The following is a 17,348-nucleotide window of genomic DNA, read 5'->3' as shown; positions in this document are numbered from 1 at the left end:
CCCCTCGCTCTCTCTCTCTCTCTTCCCCTCGCTCTCTCTCTCTTCCCCTCGCTTGGTCTCTCTCTCTTCCCCTCGCTCGGTCTCTCTCTCTCTCTCTTCCCCTCGCTCGGTCTCTCTCTCTCTTCCCCTCGCTCGGTCTCTCTCTCTCTCTCTCTCTCTTCCCCTCGCTCGGTCTCTCTCTCTCTCTCTCTCTCTCTCTCTCTCTTCCCCTCGCTCGGTCTCTCTCTCTCTCTCTCTCTCTCTCTCTCTTCCCCTCGCTCGGTCTCTCTCTCTCTCTCTCTTCCCCTCTCTCGGTCTCTCTCTCTCTCTCTCTTCCCCTCTCTCGGTCTCTCTCTCTCTCTCTTCCCCTCTCTCGGTCTCTCTCTCTCTCTCTTCCCCTCTCTCGGTCTCTCTCTCTCTCTCTTCCCCTCTCTCGGTCTCTCTCTCTCTCTCTTCCCCTCTCTCGGTCTCTCTCTCTCTCTCTTCCCCTCTCTCGGTCTCTCTCTCTCTCTCTTCCCCTCTCTCGGTCTCTCTCTCTCTCTTCCCCTCTCTCGGTCTCTCTCTCTCTTCCCCTCTCTCGGTCTCTCTCTCTGTCTCTCTCTCTCTTCCCCTCTCTCGGTCTCTCTCTCTGTCTCTCTCTCTCTTCCCCTCTCTCGGTCTCTCTCTCTCTCTCGGTCTCTCTCTCTTCCCCTCTCTCGGTCTCTCTCTCTCTCTCTTCCCCTCTCTCGGTCTCTCTCTCTCTCTTCCCCTCTCTCGGTCTCTCTCTCTCTCTTCCCCTCTCTCGGTCTCTCTCTCTTCCCCTCTCTCGGTCTCTCTCTCTCTCTCTTCCCCTCTCTCGGTCTCTCTCTCTCTTCCCCTCTCTCGGTCTCTCTCTCTCTCTCTTCCCCTCTCTCGGTCTCTCTCTCTCTTCCCCTCTCTTCCCCTCTCTCGGTCTCTCTCTCTCTCTCTTCCCCTCTCTCGGTCTCTCTCTCTCTCTCTCTCTCTTCCCCTCTCTCGGTCTCTCTCTCTCTCTTCCCCTCTCTCGGTCTCTCTCTCTCTCTTCCCCTCTCTCGGTCTCTCTCTCTCTCTTCCCCTCTCTCGGTCTCTCTCTCTCTCTCTCTCTCTTCCCCTCTCTCGGTCTCTCTCTCTCTCTCTTCCCCTCTCTCGGTCTCTCTCTCTCTTCCCCTCTCTCGGTCTCTCTCTCTCTCTCTTCCCCTCTCTCGGTCTCTCTCTCTCTTCCCCTCTCTTCCCCTCTCTCGGTCTCTCTCTCTCTCTCTTCCCCTCTCTCGGTCTCTCTCTCTCTCTCTCTTCCCCTCTCTCGGTCTCTCTCTCTCTCTTCCCCTCTCTCGGTCTCTCTCTCTCTCTTCCCCTCTCTCGGTCTCTCTCTCTCTCTTCCCCTCTCTCGGTCTCTCTCTCTCTCTCTCTCTCTTCCCCTCTCTCGGTCTCTCTCTCTCTCTCTTCCCCTCTCTCGGTCTCTCTCTCTCTCTCTTCCCCTCTCTCGGTCTCTCTCTCTCTCTTCCCCTCTCTCGGTCTCTCTCTCTCTCTCTTCCCCTCTCTCGGTCTCTCTCTCTCTCTCTTCCCCTCTCTCGGTCTCTCTCTCTCTCTCTTCCCCTCTCTCGGTCTCTCTCTCTCTCTCTTCCCCTCTCTCGGTCTCTCTCTCTCTCTTCCCCTCTCTCGGTCTCTCTCTCTCTCTCTCTTCCCCTCTCTCGGTCTCTCTCTCTCTCTCCCCTCTCTCGGTCTCTCTCTCTCTCTCTCTCTCTTCCCCTCTCTCGGTCTCTCTCTCTCTCTCTCTCTCTTCCCCTCTCTCGGTCTCTCTCTCTCTCTCTCTCTCTTCCCCTCTCTCGGTCTCTCTCTCTCTCTCTCTCTCTTCCCCTCTCTCGGTCTCTCTCTCTCTCTTCCCCTCTCTCGGTCTCTCTCTCTCTCTTCCCCTCTCTCGGTCTCTCTCTCTCTTCCCCTCTCTCGGTCTCTCTCTCTCTCTTCCCCTCTCTCGGTCTCTCTCTCTCTCTTCCCCTCTCTCGGTCTCTCTCTCTCTCTTCCCCTCTCTCGGTCTCTCTCTCTCTCTCTTCCCCTCGCTCGGTCTCTCTCTCTCTCTCTCTTCCCCTCGCTCGGTCTCTCTCTCTCTCTCTCTCTCTCTCTCTCTCTCTTCCCCTCTCTCGGTCTCTCTCTCTCTCTTCCCCTCTCTCGGTCTCTCTCTCTCTCTCTTCCCCTCTCTCGGTCTCTCTCTCTCTCTCTTCCCTTCGCTCGGTCTCTCTCTCTCTCTCTTCCCCTCGCTCGGTCTCTCTCTCTCTCTCTTCCCCTCTCTCGGTCTCTCTCTCTCTTCCCCTCTCTCGGTCTCTCTCTCTCTTCCCCTCTCTCGGTCTCTCTCTCTCTTCCCCTCTCTCGGTCTCTCTCTCTCTCTCTTCCCCTCTCTCGGTCTCTCTCTCTCTCTTCCCCTCTCTCGGTCTCTCTCTCTCTCTCTTCCCCTCACTCGGTCTCTCTCTCTCTCTCTCTTCCCCTCACTCGGTCTCTCTCTCTCTCTCTTCCCCTCGCTCGGTCTCTCTCTCTCTCTCTCTTCCCCTCACTCGGTCTCTCTCTCTCTCTCTCTTCCCCTCACTCGGTCTCTCTCTCTCTCTCTCTTCCCCTCACTCGGTCTCTCTCTCTCTTCCCCTCGCTCGGTCTCTCTCTCTCTCTCTCTTCCCCTCGCTCGGTCTCTCTCTCTCTTCCCCTCGCTCGGTCTCTCTCTCTCTCTTCCCCTCGCTCGGTCTCTCTCTCTTCCCCTCTCTCGGTCTCTCTCTCTTCCCCTCTCTCGGTCTCTCTCTCTTCCCCTCTCTCGGTCTCTCTCTCTTCCCCTCTCTCGGTCTCTCTCTCTCTCTCTCTCTCTTCCCCTCTCTCTTCCCCTCGCTCGGTCTCTCTCTCTCTCTCTCTCTTCCCCTCTCTCTTCCCCTCGCTCGGTCTCTCTCTCTCTCTCTCTCTCTTCCCCTCGCTCGGTCTCTCTCTCACCACGTAGTTGAAGATGAATCTGCTGTGGGCCAGTTTGAGGTGTTTGAGGAGACTGTAGAGTCTCCTACAGTTCAGAGTGCACCAGGGACAGTGGAGGTCATCTCTAGCCTCGGTCTGCTGCTGTGTGTTGTGGTTATACAGGAACTAGAGAGAGGGAGAGAAGGATATAGACTATGTAATTCCACAGGAAAGGTCAGCCAGTCTGACCATAGTGTAGGAGCCAGTAGAAACTCCCCATCATAGACAGACAAGTCTGAAAAACACGGTACCAAATGGGACCCTATTGCCTATATAGTGAGCTATGGGCCCTGGTCAAATGAAGGGCACTATATAGGAAACAGGATGCGGACCTGTTATAAAGGACCAGGTCTCTAATACCCCCCAGTCAGACCTGTTATAAAGGACCAGGTCTCTAATACCCCCCAGTCAGACCTGTTATAAAGGACCAGGTCTCTAATACCATCCACCCCCAGTCAGACCTGTTATAAAGGACCAGGTCTCTAATACCATCCACCCCCCAGTCAGACCTGTTATAAAGGACCAGGTCTCCAATACCCCCCAGTCAGACCTGTTATAAAGGACCAGGTCTCCAATACCCCCCAGTCAGACCTGTTATAAAGGACCAGGTCTCTAATACCATCCACCCCCCAGTCAGACCTGTTATAAAGGACCAGGTCTCTAAAACCATCCACCCCCAGTCAGACCTGTTATAAAGGACCAGGTCTCTAATACCATCCACCCCCCAGTCAGACCTGTTATAAAGGACCAGGTCTCTAATACCCCCCAGTCAGACCTGTTATAAAGGACCAGGTCTCAAATACCCCCCAGTCAGACCTGTTATAAAGGACCAGGTCTCTAATACCCCCCAGTCAGACCTGTTATAAAGGACCAGGTCTCTAATACCATCCACCCCCCAGTCAGACCTGTTATAAAGGACCAGGTCTCTAATACCCCCCAGTCAGACCTGTTATAAAGGACCAGGTCTCTAATACCATCCACCCCCAGTCAGACCTGTTATAAAGGACCAGGTCTCTAATACCATCCACCCCCAGTCAGACCTGTTATAAAGGACCAGGTCTCTAATACCCCCCAGTCAGACCTGTTATGAAGGACCAGGTCTCTAATACCCCCCAGTCAGACCTGTTATAAAGGACCAGGTCTCTAATACCATCCACCCCCAGTCAGACCTGTTATAAAGGACCAGGTCTCTAATACCATCCACCCCCAGTCAGACCTGTTATAAAGGACCAGGTCTCTAATACCATCCACCCCCCAGTCAGACCTGTTATAAAGGACCAGGTCTCTAATACCATCCACCCCCAGTCAGACCTGTTATAAAGGACCAGGTCTCTAATACCCCCCAGTCAGACCTGTTATAAAGGACCAGGTCTCTAATACCCCCCAGTCAGACCTGTTATAAAGGACCAGGTCTCTAATACCCCCCAGTCAGACCTGTTATAAAGGACCAGGTCTCTAATACCATCCACCCCCCAGTCAGACCTGTTATACAGGACCAGGTCTCTAATACCATCCACCCCCAGTCAGACCTGTTATAAAGGACCAGGTCTCTAATACCATCCACCCCCCAGTCAGACCTGTTATAAAGGACCAGGTCTCTAATACCCCCCAGTCAGACCTGTTATAAAGGACCAGGTCTCTAATACCATCCACCCCCCAGTCAGACCTGTTATAAAGGACCAGGTCTCTAATACCCCCCAGTCAGACCTGTTATAAAGGACCAGGTCTCTAATACCATCCACCCCCCAGTCAGACCTGTTATAAAGGACCAGGTCTCTAAAACCATCCACCCCCAGTCAGACCTGTTATAAAGGACCAGGTCTCTAATACCATCCACCCCCCAGTCAGACCTGTTATAAAGGACCAGGTCTCTAATACCATCCACTCCCAGTCAGACCTGTTATAAAGGACCAGGTCTCTAATACCATCCACTCCCAGTCAGACCTGTTATAAAGGACCAGGTCTCTAATACCATCCACCCCCAGTCAGACCTGTTATAAAGGACCAGGTCTCTAATACCCCCCAGTCAGACCTGTTATAAAGGACCAGGTCTCTAATACCATCCACCCCCCAGTCAGACCTGTTATAAAGGACCAGGTCTCTAATACCATCCACCCCCCAGTCAGACCTGTTATAAAGGACCAGGTCTCTAATACCCCCCAGTCAGACCTGTTATAAAGGACCAGGTCTCTAATACCATCCACCCCCCAGTCAGACCTGTTATAAAGGACCAGGTCTCTAATACCCCCCAGTCAGACCTGTTATAAAGGACCAGGTCTCTAATACCATCCACCCCCCAGTCAGACCTGTTATGAAGGACCAGGTCTCTAATACCCCCCAGTCAGACCTGTTATAAAGGACCAGGTCTCTAATACCATCCACCCCCCAGTCAGACCTGTTATAAAGGACCAGGTCTCTAATACCATCCACCCCCCAGTCAGACCTGTTATAAAGGTCCAGGTCTCTAATACCATCCACCCCCAGTCAGACCTGTTATAAAGGACCAGGTCTCTAATACCATCCACCCTCCAGTCAGACCTGTTATAAAGGACCAGGTCTCTAATACCATCCACCCACCGTCAGACCTGTTATAAAGGACCAGGTCTCTAATACCATCCACCCTCCAGTCAGACCTGTTATAAAGGACCAGGTCTCTAATACCCCCCAGTCAGACCTGTTATAAAGGACCAGGTCTCTAATACCATCCACCCCCAGTCAGACCTGTTATAAAGGACCAGGTCTCTAATACCATCCACCCCCAGTCAGACCTGTTATAAAGGACCAGGTCTCTAATACCATCCACCCCCCAGTCAGACCTGTTATAAAGGACCAGGTCTCTAATACCCCCCAGTCAGACCTGTTATAAAGGACCAGGTCTCTAATACCCCCCAGTCAGACCTGTTATAAAGGACCAGGTCTCTAATACCATCCACCCCCCAGTCAGACCGGTTATAAAGGACCAGGTCTCTAATACCCCCCAGTCAGACCTGTTATAAAGGACCAGGTCTCTAATACCATCCACCCCCCAGTCAGACCTGTTATAAAGGACCAGGTCTCTAATACCCCCCAGTCAGACCTGTTATAAAGGACCAGGTCTCTAATACCATCCACCCCCCAGTCAGACCTGTTATAAAGGACCAGGTCTCTAATACCCCCCAGTCAGACCTGTTATAAAGGACCAGGTCTCTAATACCATCCACCCCCTAGTCAGACCTGTTATAAAGGACCAGGTCTCTAATACCATCCACCCCCAGTCAGACCTGTTATAAAGGACCAGGTCTCTAATACCCCCCAGTCAGACCTGTTATAAAGGACCAGGTCTCTAATACCATCCACCCCCAGTCAGACCTGTTATAAAGGACCAGGTCTCTAATACCATCCACCCCCCAGTCAGACCTGTTATAAAGGACCAGGTCTCTAATACCATCCACCCCCAGTCAGACCTGTTATAAAGGACCAGGTCTCTAATAACCCCCAGTCAGACCTGTTATAAAGGACCAGGTCTCTAATACCATCCACCCCCAGTCAGACCTGTTATAAAGGACCAGGTCTCTAATACCATCCACCCCCCAGTCAGACCTGTTATAAAGGACCAGGTCTCTAATACCCCCCAGTCAGACCTGTTATAAAGGACCAGGTCTCTAATACCATCCACCCCCAGTCAGACCTGTTATAAAGGACCAGGTCTCTAATACCATCCACCCCCCAGTCAGACCTGTTATAAAGGACCAGGTCTCTAATACCATCCACCCCCCAGTCAGACCTGTTATACAGGACCAGGTCTCTAACACCCCCCAGTCAGACCTGTTATAAAGGACCAGGTCTCTAATACCATCCACCCCCCAGTCAGACCTGTTATAAAGGACCAGGTCTCTAATACCCCCCAGTCAGACCTGTTATAAAGGACCAGGTCTCTAATACCATCCACCCCCCAGTCAGACCTGTTATAAAGGACCAGGTCTCTAATACCATCCACCCCCAGTCAGACCTGTTATAAAGGACCAGGTCTCTAATACCATCCACCCCCAGTCAGACCTGTTATAAAGGACCAGGTCTCTAATACCATCCACCCCCCAGTCAGACCTGTTATAAAGGACCAGGTCTCTAATACCCCCCAGTCAGACCTGTTATAAAGGACCAGGTCTCTAATACCATCCACCCCCCAGTCAGACCTGTTATAAAGGACCAGGTCTCTAATACCCCCCAGTCAGACCTGTTATAAAGGACCAGGTCTCTAATACCATCCACCCCCAGTCAGACCTGTTATAAAGGACCAGGTCTCTAATACCATCCACCCCCAGTCAGACCTGTTATAAAGGACCAGGTCTCTAATACCATCCACCCCCCAGTCAGACCTGTTATAAAGGACCAGGTCTCTAATACCATCCACCCCCAGTCAGACCTGTTATAAAGGACCAGGTCTCTAATACCCCCCCAGTCAGACCTGTTATAAAGGACCAGGTCTCTAATACCATCCACCCCCAGTCAGACCTGTTATAAAGGACCAGGTCTCTAATAACCCCCAGTCAGACCTGTTATAAAGGACCAGGTCTCTAATACCATCCACCCCCAGTCAGACCTGTTATAAAGGACCAGGTCTCTAATACCATCCACCCCCAGTCAGACCTGTTATAAAGGACCAGGTCTCTAATACCCCCCAGTCAGACCTGTTATAAAGGACCAGGTCTCTAATACCATCCACCCCCAGTCAGACCTGTTATAAAGGACCAGGTCTCTAATACCATCCACCCCCCAGTCAGACCTGTTATAAAGGACCAGGTCTCTAATACCATCCACCCCCAGTCAGACCTGTTATAAAGGACCAGGTCTCTAATACCATCCACCCCCAGTCAGACCTGTTATAAAGGACCAGGTCTCTAATACCATCCACCCCCCAGTCAGACCTGTTATAAAGGACCAGGTCTCTAAAACCATCCACCCCCCAGTCAGACCTGTTATAAAGGACCAGGTCTCTAATACCATCCACCCCCAGTCAGACCTGTTATAAAGGACCAGGTCTCTAATACCCCCCAGTCAGACCTGTTATAAAGGACCAGGTCTCTAATACCATCCACCCCCAGTCAGACCTGTTATAAAGGACCAGGTCTCTAATACCATCCACCCCCCAGTCAGACCTGTTATAAAGGACCAGGTCTCTAATACCATCCACCCCCCAGTCAGACCTGTTATACAGGACCAGGTCTCTAATACCCCCCAGTCAGACCTGTTATAAAGGACCAGGTCTCTAATACCATCCACCCCCAGTCAGACCTGTTATAAAGGACCAGGTCTCTAATACCATCCACCCCCAGTCAGACCTGTTATAAAGGACCAGGTCTCTAATACCATCCACCCCCCAGTCAGACCTGTTATAAAGGACCAGGTCTCTAATACCATCCACCCCCAGTCAGACCTGTTATAAAGGACCAGGTCTCTAATACCATCCACCCCCCAGTCAGACCTGTTATAAAGGACCAGGTCTCTAATACCCCCCAGTCAGACCTGTTATAAAGGACCAGGTCTCTAATACCCCCCAGTCAGACCTGTTATAAAGGTCCAGGTCTCTAATACCATCCACCCCCAGTCAGACCTGTTATAAAGGACCAGGTCTCTAATACCCCCCAGTCAGACCTGTTATAAAGGACCAGGTCTCTAATACCATCCACCCCCAGTCAGACCTGTTATAAAGGACCAGGTCTCTAATACCCCCCAGTCAGACCTGTTATAAAGGACCAGGTCTCTAATACCATCCACCCCCAGTCAGACCTGTTATAAAGGACCAGGTCTCTAATAACCCCCAGTCAGACCTGTTATAAAGGACCAGGTCTCTAATACCATCCACCCCCAGTCAGACCTGTTATAAAGGACCAGGTCTCTAATACCATCCACCCCCCAGTCAGACCTGTTATAAAGGACCAGGTCTCTAATACCATCCACCCCCCAGTCAGACCTGTTATAAAGGACCAGGTCTCTAATACCATCCACCCCCAGTCAGACCTGTTATAAAGGACCAGGTCTCTAATACCCCCCAGTCAGACCTGTTATAAAGGACCAGGTCTCTAATACCATCCACCCCCAGTCAGACCTGTTATAAAGGACCAGGTCTCTAATACCATCCACCCCCAGTCAGACCTGTTATAAAGGACCAGGTCTCTAATACCATCCACCCCCAGTCAGACCTGTTATAAAGGACCAGGTCTCTAATACCATCCACCCCCCAGTCAGACCTGTTATAAAGGACCAGGTCTCTAATACCATCCACCCCCCAGTCAGACCTGTTATAAAGGACCAGGTCTCTAATACCATCCACCCCCCAGTCAGACCTGTTATAAAGGACCAGGTCTCTAATACCATCCACCCCCAGTCAGACCTGTTATAAAGGACCAGGTCTCTAATACCCCCCAGTCAGACCTGTTATAAAGGACCAGGTCTCTAATACCATCCACCCCCAGTCAGACCTGTTATAAAGGACCAGGTCTCTAATACCATCCACCCCCCAGTCAGACCTGTTATAAAGGACCAGGTCTCTAATACCATCCACCCCCCAGTCAGACCTGTTATACAGGACCAGGTCTCTAATACCCCCCAGTCAGACCTGTTATAAAGGACCAGGTCTCTAATACCATCCACCCCCAGTCAGACCTGTTATAAAGGACCAGGTCTCTAATACCATCCACCCCCAGTCAGACCTGTTATAAAGGACCAGGTCTCTAATACCATCCACCCCCCAGTCAGACCTGTTATAAAGGACCAGGTCTCTAATACCATCCACCCCCAGTCAGACCTGTTATAAAGGACCAGGTCTCTAATACCATCCACCCCCCAGTCAGACCTGTTATAAAGGACCAGGTCTCTAATACCCCCCAGTCAGACCTGTTATAAAGGACCAGGTCTCTAATACCCCCCAGTCAGACCTGTTATAAAGGTCCAGGTCTCTAATACCATCCACCCCCAGTCAGACCTGTTATAAAGGACCAGGTCTCTAATACCATCCACCCCCCAGTCAGACCTGTTATAAAGGACCAGGTCTCTAATACCCCCCAGTCAGACCTGTTATAAAGGACCAGGTCTCTAATACCATCCACCCCCAGTCAGACCTGTTATAAAGGACCAGGTCTCTAATACCATCCACCCCCAGTCAGACCTGTTATAAAGGACCAGGTCTCTAATACCATCCACCCCCCAGTCAGACCTGTTATAAAGGACCAGGTCTCTAATACCATCCACCCCCCAGTCAGACCTGTTATAAAGGACCAGGTCTCTAATACCCCCCAGTCAGACCTGTTATAAATGACCAGGTCTCTAATACCATCCACCCTCCAGTCAGACCTGTAATAAAGGACCAGGTCTCTAATACCATCCACCCCCAGTCAGACCTGTTATAAAGGACCAGGTCTCTAATACCCCCCAGTCAGACCTGTTATAAAGGACCAGGTCTCTAATACCCCCCAGTCAGACCTGTTATAAAGGACCAGGTCTCTAATACCATCCACCCCCAGTCAGACCTGTTATAAAGGACCAGGTCTCTAATACCATCCACCCCCAGTCAGACCTGTTATAAAGGACCAGGTCTCTAATACCATCCACCCCCCAGTCAGACCTGTTATACAGGACCAGGTCTCTAATACCCCCCAGTCAGACCTGTTATAAAGGACCAGGTCTCTAATACCATCCACCCCCCAGTCAGACCGGTTATAAAGGACCAGGTCTCTAATACCCCCCAGTCAGACCTGTTATAAAGGACCAGGTCTCTAATACCATCCACCCCCAGTCAGACCTGTTATAAAGGACCAGGTCTCTAATACCATCCACCCCCAGTCAGACCTGTTATAAAGGACCAGGTCTCTAATACCATCCACCCCCAGTCAGACCTGTTATAAAGGACCAGGTCTCTAATACCATCCACCCCCAGTCAGACCTGTTATAAAGGACCAGGTCTCTAATACCATCCACCCCCAGTCAGACCTGTTATAAAGGACCAGGTCTCTAATACCCCCCAGTCAGACCTGTTATAAAGGACCAGGTCTCTAATACCATCCACCCCCAGTCAGACCTGTTATAAAGGACCAGGTCTCTAATACCATCCACCCCCAGTCAGACCTGTTATAAAGGACCAGGTCTCTAATACCATCCACCCCCCAGTCAGACCTGTTATAAAGGACCAGGTCTCTAATACCATCCACCCCCCAGTCAGACCTGTTATAAAGGACCAGGTCTCTAATACCATCCACCCCCAGTCAGACCTGTTATAAAGGACCAGGTCTCTAATACCCCCCAGTCAGACCTGTTATAAAGGACCAGGTCTCTAATACCATCCACCCCCCAGTCAGACCTGTTATAAAGGACCAGGTCTCTAATACCATCCACCCCCAGTCAGACCTGTTATAAAGGACCAGGTCTCTAATACCATCCACCCCCCAGTCAGACCTGTTATAAAGGACCAGGTCTCTAATACCATCCACCCCCCAGTCAGACCTGTTATAAAGGACCAGGTCTCTAATACCATCCACCCCCAGTCAGACCTGTTATAAAGGACCAGGTCTCTAATACCCCCCAGTCAGACCTGTTATAAAGGACCAGGTCTCTAATACCATCCACCCCCAGTCAGACCTGTTATAAAGGACCAGGTCTCTAATACCATCCACCCCCAGTCAGACCTGTTATAAAGGACCAGGTCTCTAATACCATCCACCCCCAGTCAGACCTGTTATAAAGGACCAGGTCTCTAATACCATCCACCCCCCAGTCAGACCTGTTATAAAGGACCAGGTCTCTAATACCATCCACCCCCCAGTCAGACCTGTTATAAAGGACCAGGTCTCTAATACCATCCACCCCCCAGTCAGACCTGTTATAAAGGACCAGGTCTCTAATACCCCCCAGTCAGACCTGTTATAAAGGACCAGGTCTCTAATACCCCCCCAGTCAGACCTGTTATAAAGGACCAGGTCTCTAATACCATCCACCCCCCAGTCAGACCTGTTATAAAGGACCAGGTCTCTAATACCATCCACCCCCAGTCAGACCTGTTATAAAGGACCAGGTCTCTAATACCATCCACCCCCCAGTCAGACCTGTTATAAAGGACCAGGTCTCTAATACCATCCACCCCCCAGTCAGACCTGTTATAAAGGACCAGGTCTCTAATACCATCCACCCCCAGTCAGACCTGTTATAAAGGACCAGGTCTCTAATACCCCCCAGTCAGACCTGTTATAAAGGACCAGGTCTCTAATACCATCCACCCCCAGTCAGACCTGTTATAAAGGACCAGGTCTCTAATACCATCCACCCCCAGTCAGACCTGTTATAAAGGACCAGGTCTCTAATACCATCCACCCCCAGTCAGACCTGTTATAAAGGACCAGGTCTCTAATACCCCCCAGTCAGACCTGTTATAAAGGACCAGGTCTCTAATACCCCCCAGTCAGACCTGTTATAAAGGACCAGGTCTCTAATACCATCCACCCCCCAGTCAGACCTGTTATAAAGGACCAGGTCTCTAATACCCCCCAGTCAGACCTGTTATAAAGGACCAGGTCTCTAATACCCCCCAGTCAGACCTGTTATAAAGGACCAGGTCTCTAATACCCCCCAGTCAGACCTGTTATAAAGGACCAGGTCTCTAATACCATCCACCCCCAGTCAGACCTGTTATAAAGGACCAGGTCTCTAATACCATCCACCCCCAGTCAGACCTGTTATAAAGGACCAGGTCTCTAATACCATCCACCCCCAGTCAGACCTGTTATAAAGGACCAGGTCTCTAATACCCCCCAGTCAGACCTGTTATAAAGGACCAGGTCTCTAATACCATCCACCCCCAGTCAGACCTGTTATAAAGGACCAGGTCTCTAATACCCCCCAGTCAGACCTGTTATAAAGGACCAGGTCTCTAATACCATCCACCCCCCAGTCAGACCTGTTATAAAGGACCAGGTCTCTAATACCATCCACCCCCAGTCAGACACATAACAAGAGAACAAAAGACAAGCACAACACGGCTGTGATTCAGACATGGATTGCACAATGCGATCTGCACTAAAGTCAACAATACAAGTGTGTTTCTCCCTCTCACCTGGTAGAATATGCGTAGATTGTCACTTGGTTCCTGAAGTGTGTGTTCTCGTCTCATCTGAAATTCTGTACTGCTGAAGGAGTCTTTCACAGCTACAGAGAGAGAGAGGAAACATATACCATGTTTAAAGGGGTTCTTTAACGTGTACCATGTTTAAAGGGGTTCTTTAACGTATACCATGTTTAAAGGGATTCTTTAACGTGTACCATGTTTAAAGGGATTCTTTAACGTGTACCATGTTTAAAGGGATACTTTAACGTGTACCATGTTTAAAGGGATACTTTAACGTATACCATGTTTAAAGGGATACTTTAACGTGTACCATGTTTAAAGGGATACTTTAACGTGTACCATGTTTAAAGGGATTCTTTAACGTGTACCATGTTTAAAGGGATACTTTAACGTGTACCATGTTTAAAGGGATACTTTAACGTGTACCATGTTTAAAGGGATACTTTAACGTATACCATGTTTAAAGGGATACTTTAACGTGTACCATGTTTAAAGGGATACTTTAACGTATACCATGTTTAAAGGGATACTTTAACGTGTACCATGTTTAAAGGGATTCTTTAACGTGTACCATGTTTAAAGGGATACTTTAACGTATACCATGTTTAAAGGGATACTTTAACGTGTACCATGTTTAAAGGGATTCTTTAACGTGTACCATGTTTAAAGGGATACTTTAACGTATACCATGTTTAAAGGGATACTTTAACGTATACCATGTTTAAAGGGATACTTTAACGTGTACCATGTTTAAAGGGATTCTTTAACGTGTACCATGTTTAAAGGGATACTTTAACGTATACCATGTTTAAAGGGATACTTTAACGTGTACCATGTTTAAAGGGATTCTTTAACGTGTACCATGTTTAAAGGGATACTTCAGGATTTTGGTAATGAGGCCTGTTATCTACTTCCCCAGAAATCAGATGAACTCGTGGATAATACTTCTATTTCTCGGTGTCCAGTATGAAGGATGTTGCCAACTATCACTGGCGCAATTGCTAACTAATGTTCGCTAGCAGATACCACAGACTTCCAGTCATTGTGCTAACACTAGTTAGCATTGGCTCACAAAACTACCTGTAACTTCCTTTATACCGGACGCAAAGACACAAAAATGATATTCATTTAAACATGGTTTATGTTAAAGTATCCCTTTAAATTGACACCATTTAGTGAGCTTCTACAGATCACAACAGTCCGTCTGTGTGCGCGTGCGTCGTCCGGCCCGTGTCTCACCTACGGTCTGAGTGGGTCTGAGGGAGCAGGGCCTAGGGTCGGAGGTCAGGCTGCTAGCGTCAGCGTTCCGCGTGGCGAGGGGTTTGGCCACAGGGGCCGTCGACCTATCACTGGGCTCGCCTGTCCAACGCAGCGTGAACTGGAGAGTAGGACCCTTGGAGAACGTCTCAAACGGAGGGAGGAGCTACAGAAAGTGGGGAAGGGAGAGAGAAAGACATGAGTAAAGGGAAGTGCTGACCTCTTCCTGTCTGTTCAGAGAGGAAGACCAGGGGCCTGGGAGGAGGAGTCACACACTAGTGATGCACCGTATACAAAACTTCAGTACTTTTTTGATACAATCATTTTTATTTTCGGTACTTCTGCCAAATGTGTCTCACGGATCAAATCTGTTTATCAATGCAGTCGATGTCCCCCACGGAGTGCACCGTGCCTGTACTACTCAGCATCATACTACTGCATCATGTTAGATCTCCACTCAGCCTGTACTGGGAGTCTGGGCAGCATCATGTTAGATCTCCACTCAGCCTGTACTGGGAGTCTGGACTGCATCATGTTAGATCTCCACTCAGCCTGTACTGGGAGTCTGGACTGCATCATGTTAGATCTCCACTCAGCCTGTACTGGGAGTCTGGGCTGCATCATGTTAGATCTCCACTCAGCCTGTACTGGGAGTCTGGACTGCATCATGTTAGATCTCCACTCAGCCTGTACTGGGAGTCTGGGCTGCATCATGTTAGATCTCCACTCAGCCTGTACTGGGAGTCTGGACTGCATCATGTTAGATCTCCACTCAGCCTGTACTGGGAGTCTGGGCTGCATCATGTTAGATCTCCACTCAGCCTGTACTGGGAGTCTGGGCAGCATCATGTTAGATCTCCACTCAGCCTGTACTGGGAGTCTGGACTGCATCATGTTAGATCTCCACTCAGCCTGTACTGGGAGTCTGGGCTGCATCATGTTAGATCTCCACTCAGCCTGTACTGGGAGTCTGGACTGCATCATGTTAGATCTCCACTCAGCCTGTACTGGGAGTCTGGGCTGCATCATGTTAGATCTCCACTCAGCCTGTACTGGGAGTCTGGGCTGCATCATGTTAGATCTCCACTCAGCCTGTACTGGGAGTCTGGGCAGCATCATGTTAGATCTCCACTCAGCCTGTACTGGGAGTCTGGACTGCATCATGTTAGATCTCTACTCAGCCTGTACTGGGAGTCTGGGCAGCATCATGTTAGATCTCCACTCAGCCTGTACTGGGAGTCTGGGCTGCATCATGTTAGATCTCCACTCAGCCTGTACTGGGAGTCTGGGCTGCATCATGTTAGATCTCCACTCAGCCTGTACTGGGAGTCTGGGCTGCATCATGTTAGATCTCCACTCAGCCTGTACTGGGAGTCTGGACTGCATCATGTTAGATCTCCACTCAGCCTGTACTGGGAGTCTGGGCTGCATCATGTTAGATCTCCACTCAGCCTGTACTGGGAGTCTGGGCAGCATCATGTTAGATCTCCACTCAGCCTGTACTGGGAGTCTGGACTGCATCATGTTAGATCTCCACTCAGCCTGTACTGGGAGTCTGGACTGCATCATGTTAGATCTCCACTCAGCCTGCACAGAAGATACCGGTAGCTTCCAGCTTTGTAGGCTAACTTTCCTTGCTAGCTTACAGCTAAAGCTAACATTTCACTACCACTAGTGGGTCATACGCAGGACCCTATTTGAAAAGTGAATTCACATCATTTTATGATTCATCCTTTAAATTATTTTTTATTTTTTTTAATGGCTGTTTAAACGTTTTTACATTTGTGACATTCCTATTTTAAATGTAATGATATTGAACTTCTCAGATGCCTAACTATTGAACAGAGCAGTAGCTGAGTTTATCTGTCTGGATCAAGAGCCATTCTGGGACTTTGGTTAATATACCTTATTTATTTACATGTTTTATTCAACCTTTATTTAACTAGGCAAGTCAGTTATAAATTCTTACTAAATTCTTATTTACAAAGACGGCCTACCAAAAAAGGCCTCCTGTGGGGACGGGGGCTGGGATTAAAAATAAATAAAATAAAAATATAGGACAAAACACACATCACGACAAGAGACACAACACAACAGTACATAAAGAGAGACCTAAGACAACAACACAGCATGGCAGCAACACAACAATACATAAAGAGAGACCTAAGACAACAACACAGCATGGCAGCAACACAACACTACATAAAGAGAGACCTTAGACAACAACACAGCATGGCAGCAACACATCACCACATAAAGAGAGACCTAAGACAACAACACAGCATGGCAGCAACACATCACCACATAAAGAGAGACCTAAGACAACAACACAGCATGGCAGCAACACATGACAACACTACATAAAGAGAGACCTAAGACAACAACACAGCATGGCAGCAACACATGACAACACTACATAAAGAGAGACCTTAGACAACAACACAGCATGGCAGCAACACAACAATACATAAAGAGAGACCTAACACAACAACACAGCATGGCAGCAACACAACACTACATAAAGAGAGACCTAACACAACAACACAGCATGGCAGCAACACATGACAACACTACATAAAGAGAGACCTAAGACAACAACACAGCATGGCAGCAACACAACACTACATAAGAGACCTTAGACAACAACATAGCATGGCAGCAACACATAACACTACATAAAGAGAGACCTAAGACAACAACACAGCATGGCAGCAACACATGACAACACTACATAAAGAGAGACCTAACACAACAACACAGCATGGCAGCAACACATGACAACACTACATAAAGAGAGACCTAAGACAACACAGCATGGCAGCAACACATGACAACACTACATAAAGAGAGACCTAACACAACAACACAGCATGGCAGCAACACATGACAACACTACATAAAGAGAGACCTAAGACAACAACACAGCATGGCAGCAACACATGACAACACTACATAAAGAGAGACCTAAGACAACAACACAGCATGGCAGCAACACATGACAACACTACATAAAGAGAGACCTAACACAACAACACAGCATGGCAGC

The 17,348-nt window shown here is 49.2% G+C and overlaps 1 protein-coding gene across 1 annotated transcript in view; it reads right to left on the bottom strand.

Moving 5' to 3' along the window:
* LOC106592410 (polycomb protein suz12-A) overlaps positions 1 to 17,348 on the bottom strand; it is a 58,267-nt gene that overhangs the window by 15,358 nt on the left and 25,561 nt on the right. Inside the window, exons 10-12 of the mRNA XM_045719619.2 lie at positions 14,285 to 14,468; positions 13,034 to 13,125; positions 2,938 to 3,081 (exon numbers count right to left, since the gene is read on the bottom strand). Of these exons, the coding sequence (XP_045575575.1) occupies positions 2,938 to 3,081; positions 13,034 to 13,125; positions 14,285 to 14,468 (420 nt within the window). The remainder of the gene's footprint in view (positions 1 to 2,937; positions 3,082 to 13,033; positions 13,126 to 14,284; positions 14,469 to 17,348) is intronic.

This window comes from Salmo salar, chromosome 06, assembly GCF_965601325.2.
Source record: "Salmo salar chromosome 06, fSalSal1, whole genome shotgun sequence".
Lineage (NCBI taxonomy): Eukaryota > Metazoa > Chordata > Actinopteri > Salmoniformes > Salmonidae > Salmo > Salmo salar.
Note: the sequence above shows the minus strand (reverse complement) of the source record. Positions and strands in the feature narration are given on the sequence as shown.